The 6,486-nt window shown below is 33.4% G+C and overlaps 1 protein-coding gene across 1 annotated transcript; it reads right to left on the reverse strand.

Moving 5' to 3' along the window:
* Positions 1-2,758: 2,758 nt before the first annotated feature.
* On the reverse strand, positions 2,759-5,442 carry LOC101623597 (beta-defensin 110). The gene is made up of 2 exons (XM_004673561.1): positions 5,391-5,442; positions 2,759-2,907 (listed from the first exon to the last, which is right to left on the reverse strand). Exons 1-2 carry the CDS (start codon positions 5,440-5,442, stop codon positions 2,759-2,761), a joined length of 201 nt encoding a protein of 66 aa, XP_004673618.1.
* Positions 5,443-6,486: the final 1,044 nt, after the last annotated feature.

A 6,486-nucleotide genomic window follows, 5' to 3' on the forward strand; every position in this document is an offset into this window, starting at 1 on the left:
GTTTTGGATTTTCTTTTACAAAAACATTTATAACATTATTAAGAAGACTTTTTGCTCATTCTTGGGCAGATGAAATGTGTCAGGTTTTTTTTTTTTAAATGGAGACTATGAGTTTTCAAAGGTTGATGAGTCAAATTATAATGCAGGTTGGAGGGAATATATCTTATAAAATCTGACTAATTCTACCTTTGACACATCCAGGACTTTATCAATCCTCATTGTTTTTACAATGACCATTCCAGATAAAACAACTATCACATATTACTTGTATTATTTAATACCTCCTAACATGTGAAAGCACTCTAAAGAGCTATTTATAAAACAAAATTTGAACATGATTTCCCTTTAAAATTCACTAGATTTTTCTTAAGTAAAAAGCAAGACCCAGCCCTCCCTGGTGGCGCAGCTGGTTAAAGCACTGCATTCATGTGGAAGTGGCTTCCACAGGAGTTCGATTCCCGCTTGCCCCGGAGGTGACCACATGGCTTGGCAGACCTCTCCTGACCCGCCCGCTGCTCCCCTCAGCAGTGTACTTTGTCAGTCTGCCTGTTCTGCTCCCCGCTCTGTCTCTGGTGAAGCCTTTTGCCACCCCTGAGTCTCTGGCCTGTACCCCAGTTCTGTGTGTACAAATAAATAAATCTTAAAAAAAAAAAAAAGCAAGACCCATTCTAATTCATAAAAATTTCCCGTTTGTTTGTACCAATTTTGTTACCTTATGGCTAGCATAGTGTGTTCACAGTGAGTATTCACTGAACTAGTAATAAAAGAGAGGAGATATTAAATTTAGTGTTAAAACATTGTTAATGTTGTAAATTAATTTTGACCTTCTTGAGGGCAGATCCTAGGTCTTACTCATTTTTTAACTGTCAAATTGGATGGTACTAAAAGCTTACTTTGTGATCAGTTAAGACCAGTTCCTTAAGTCAGGAACTATAAATTTTTTTGAACTTCAAATCCAAAAACCACTACCTGTACCTGGGAAGAAATTCACTAATGTTACCTAAAAAATATAAATTACTTTTTAGAATTAGATTTTGTTCTTGCCTAATGGCATTTAATTGAAATAAATCCTGAAATAGATTGGGTCTTAATATTGAATATCAGGATGGATTCTATTCTTCATTTCAACATAATGCTCTGAATTCATTCTGGTGTGTTTTGTACAACTAATTAACAACCAAAGTGACACATGATGCTGAATAGTTCATCAGGATTACTGCTAATCAAGATTCTTAGAAAACTAAAAGGGAAAGGGAAATATATGCAATGTCATGAAAACACTGCAGACATTCATGAAGGGGCTCCCAGAATTTTCCTTTGCTACCCCATAATCAGTTAAATATTTCTGGAGGGAAAAGTAAACTTTCTCCCTCCAGTTTGTTACATTTGTCTCTTGGACTCAAGGCAGAGATTGGTGGCTTGACTATACAAGGAGAGACTAGCTCAGAAATTTAGGTTATTTTTTGGTTTTCTCTCAAGCATTGAATCACTACAGACTCATTCCCATCAGAGATTCCAGGGGTGTCTTCTAGAAATCTCTTCTTACTATCTACTAATTCATTTTTTTCTGTATTAATATTATTAAGATTCTCATTTCTAACTTATAGTTCTTGCTAAAATGATGGATCTGGTGTTGTAAACCAATGTTATCTCAATAAAAGATGGGAAAATGGAATGAGCTGTTATAATAAAAAGTCTAAAGTATACTTAAACATTCTTTGACTTCTCATCCTCATTCAAGTACAAGTGTGGCCCATATGGTATTCAAAAATTATCTTTTTCTTTAGTCAAATTCCAAATGATTATTCCAATTTGGGGGGAGGGATGATGGTGGAGAATGTTTGTTTGATTACTATGCTATTGTATTGATGTTTTTAAAAGAATTCTGAATTAATACAATTTGCTAAATTATATTCCTAAACTCATAAAATAAGCTGCATTTTTGAATAGAAACTATATAATACAAATGAATTGTTGAGAGTTTTTGGTTGAAAAATACTGTGGCTCTTTTGAGCCAGGAGTGATGATTTCTCTCTTTTGACGTGTGTCTCCTCAGACAGGTTCATCTCTTGGGACTGAAGAACTGAATTCAGGTATTAGGCATAGTTTCTGACTACCACTGCGAAGTGTTTATGTCTTCTCCTTTATAAAATTATTCTCTTCCTCTTTATAATTCCTCTTTTCACTTCCTCCTTTTCTCCACTACAAATAAAATGGAATAGAGAGGAGCTGCTTGTAGTTTTAGTCTGCTTTTCTGTTTTTGTAATTTGGTCATCCTCTTATTCAGCTGTCTCTCTCAAAAGCAGTTTTTGCATTATGCAGCCCTACTCTCTCAACTCCAGGGTTTGTAAATTATTCCATGAGACAATCCACATGGTAGTGTATATTAATAAAATAACAGCACATTTCTTTGAGACTTGAATCTCAGAAATACGTTTCTCCCATTTCTTTGACTTAGGTATCTCCCAATATTACTTATATCAACTAACATAGCACAGAGAATTTTGAATGGTTCTTCATTCAATTTTAACTAAACTATGCTTATTTCTGGCACCAACAGAGTAAGAGAAATGCAGTGGCAAGGCACCAGTTACATATGTGATACAGAACCACTTCTGGATGGTTCAACATTAAATTTTATTGATTAAATCCTTTGTGTATTACAGAGATACACAGTCATGGAAGGATGTGCTAGGAAGACTTAGTAACACTGGTCTCCTTTTTGGAATATATGCCTCTTTCTTTTCTTCTGTCATCTTTATTTCTGCATGCAGCAATGAGTTGCAGGTCTCATGCAATAAGCAATTCTAGTTTCATCTTCATGACACTCAAGTTTACATCGACCATTAGTCCTTCTGCACTCTCTTGACAAATCCAAGCTACCATATTGGGGGTATCTCTTTCTGGCTGTAAGAATGAAAGAATGACTAGAATTAGCAAGCTAGCTACAACATACCTAGATTTTTAAGATGAGCAAATTCAAGATGCAAAGCTCACTGTTCCCCATCTAATTTATGCTTATGAAAATCTTACTGAGGAAAGTTTACGTAAAATGTAACGGCCTCAAAAGGTATCTTAAACCTAAGATAGTGTACCTACTTGCTTTTTTCCAAATGACTAGTCAGCAACTCAGGATAATTCCCAAAGTCAGCAATAAAAATAGTGCTCATTGCTTATCTTGTGTCAAATGGTCTCAACTGTAATCATATTAATTGTATTTTGGCTCTGTTTTTTTCTTCTCTCACAAACACTATTAGACAGACTATTGTACTTTTCAAATTCTTCCTCAAGAGATTCCTGTTTCAACTTGATTTTTACTTTTCTAAAATGTCAAGAAGTAGTCAATATTAGGCAACTTGTCTGAATTCATACAATTGCCCTGGATATTTTGTAATTGCTCCTCAAGGAAACGTTTAACTTAGATATATGTTTGATAATAGCATCAGAGACAAAAATAGGAATGACTAGATTGTGGGGTTGTTTTTAACCTCTATATGGTTTTTAAAATTTCCAGTACTCCAAACTACATGTTTAAATTATAGCTTGGAGATTGATTATCACTATATGTGTGATAAAGATAAACAATGATTTCATAATGGAAGTATTATAAAAATAAGAAAAAAGTTAATAACACATGTTGTCAACTATATTACTATGTACTCCCAAGTGGTTTATAATTTCTAGGTCTACTGGACACATGATTATCAGATTTGTTAACAAATGCATAATTACTTTAAGCATTAGTAGTAGGAGTTAGTAGTAGGAGTACCTGATATGGCCATTATGAGGAAAAAATAAGCTAATAAAAAATAAAAATGTTAGGCATAGACATCTATTAATTTAGTTATTATAAAAGATTAAATGAAGAAAAATACATGGCACATTTTAAAAGCTGTGTGAATCTGTAGATTTTTTTTTATGGCTCTTTCTACAACTGGAAAAAATATTCAGAAATCATTTTATAACAATTTTGCCAATAAGAAGAGGAAGTTATTTTCTTAGTTAAATTAACTACATTGCTTCATTGATCTTTGACTACCTTATAAAATTTTTAGACATGCAGCCTTCAGGTGATAACTGACCAGCTTATTCTGTGTAAATTTTTAGATTGTCATGATGGACTCCATAATACCCACAATGAAAGAATAAATAAAATCAGTCCCTTGTACCACCACTGTTAAAATTCCTATTGGATCTAAAAAGATCAGTTAAAAAAGAATATTTTCCTAGGCCCTCCCTGGTGGCGCAGTGGGTTAAAGCACAGCACAATGCAACTTAAGCCACTTCCTCAAGAGTTCGATTCCCGCCTGCCCCAGAGGAGATCCACATGGCCTGGCAGACCTCTCCTGACCGGCCCGCTGCTCCCCTCAACAGTGTACTTCGTCGATCTGCTTGTTCTGTACCCCACTCTGTCTTTGGTGAATCATCTCACCCACCGCATCCCTGGCCTGTACCCCAGTTCTGTATGAATAAATAAATCTTTAAAAAAAAAAAAAGAATATTTTCCTAAGAGTTAGTGAATGTAAGACTTATTTCCATGCCAATATATTATATTTTTTCTTTAATTTTAAGCTCTTTAAAGGGAGTACATTAAAGAGATTTTCCTGTATCAAAAATGTATAATTTTTTTTATAACAAATGTTTGCATACTAAATCAGAAGAATCATGTTATATACCTGATAACAACAAAAAGGTCTTGAGGGAGGAAAAATATCTCATGAAAAATACAGCTCCCATGTAAATTTCACACATAACATTCATGTGATCTACAACACTCAAAGTAACAGAAGGGTGGTGATGGGAAATATGCAAAGAAAAGCCAGCAAGGGACATGACTTGCCTGTATTACCAAAAACAGAACGTTAAGAAGAGCTTTCGACTAGTTGTAGGTAATATACTGGCATAGATTAAAAAGAAGGAAATAAGATCTTCTCTTATTGGATCATCTATCCTTAGCAGTTGATTATGCTAAAGAATTTTTTTTTCAGTAATGGATTCTGACAATGTTGTAGGATAAAGATGATGAGTCTAATGGATTGATCTTATGTTTGCCTTTTTTTATATATTTAATTTTGATACCAACTTGGAGAACACTTTTAATGATAACAGGCCAACTTCCCCTTATGAGACATTTCATGTTGTATTTTCCAAAACTAAAAAAAAAAAAAAAAAAAGTATGATATTAACTAAACTACTGATTTTATTCACATTTCTCTGTTTTCCCCACTCTTCTTTTCCCCCCTCTATTCTAGGATGCAATCCAGAGAACTACATTGTTTTTAATATTAAAATACCTCAATCCCCGTGTTTTACTACACTTTTATCAAGAAACAACTGACATAATCTGAAATTCACTAATACAAATACTCCCATAAACATTTCCATGTTACCTGGTAAAATTGTGACCCCAAAAAGCAGAATAAAAAAGAGAAGAATCTTCATGGTAGAGTTTCTTACAGGGAAAAAAAAAAAGCCACAGAGCTTCGTTTTCAAGTCAGTTGTTTTCAATTAAGGAAAAGAACCCTTTTATTTGTAGATTCTCCGGTGAAGTGGTTTTAACTACGGAGGCCTATCAATGGCAAGAACATTTGTATGCTTGACTGAGTTGTGCCAAGTTCTAAGAACATGATAACAAAAGAAGTTATTAAATTTTTCTCATAAAAGTAAAGCTGGCTTGAATTACCTTAAATAGACTCTCTTGAAAACACCATCTTTAAGGGATTTTTAAGAGACATATATTCGAATTGCTAAAGATTAGGGTGAAAATGTCAAAGTAATAGTATGTTCTATTATCTATTACATATTGTTCTAAATAGTCTAATTCTATAAATGTTAAATTACTGACTGTGAATCATAGGATTCTGCACCTATAAATTTTCAATGAGGTCACCTTCATTTACTGATGGAAAAATGAAGACCTAATAAATTGAGTGATTTATTTTTAGCTCATATAATGTGCAATAATGTAAATGCTACTTGATTAGGGAATTCTGAGTTCACTAAAGCACATGAGATATTTTTAAGTATGGATTGTGAATTTCTTATGACAAATATTCAGAATTCTAGGTCTAAAGTTTTTAATTCTGCTTTTGGAACTGAAAGTGATTTTTAATCCAATTTATAAACTCCACACATCTATTATTTCATATATATGAAGAAGAGCTGGAATTTCTTTATAGTATACAGAAATTGATGCAGAGAAAGCAATGAATTGATTTCCTTTTTCCAGAGATTGCACAGAGTTTCATGACCAGTGGTTCATAAATTTCAAAACACAATCCCCTAAGGGCTTGCTAAAAACAGACTGAAAGACCCGCGGGGATTAAAATTGAGATGGAAAAAAAAAATGTACAAAATGATATAAAAATAAACTGTTATATAAAAAAAAAAAGACTGAAGGATCTCACCCCAACATTTCTGATTATTAGGTCTAGAACAGATCCTAACAATTCATATTTTTAACAAAGCTTCACAAAAGGGTCACCT

The sequence above is a fragment of the Condylura cristata genome, unplaced genomic scaffold (genome assembly GCF_000260355.1).
Source record: "Condylura cristata isolate star-nosed mole 26May11 unplaced genomic scaffold, ConCri1.0 scaffold00001, whole genome shotgun sequence".
In the NCBI taxonomy this organism is placed as follows: domain Eukaryota; kingdom Metazoa; phylum Chordata; class Mammalia; order Eulipotyphla; family Talpidae; genus Condylura; species Condylura cristata.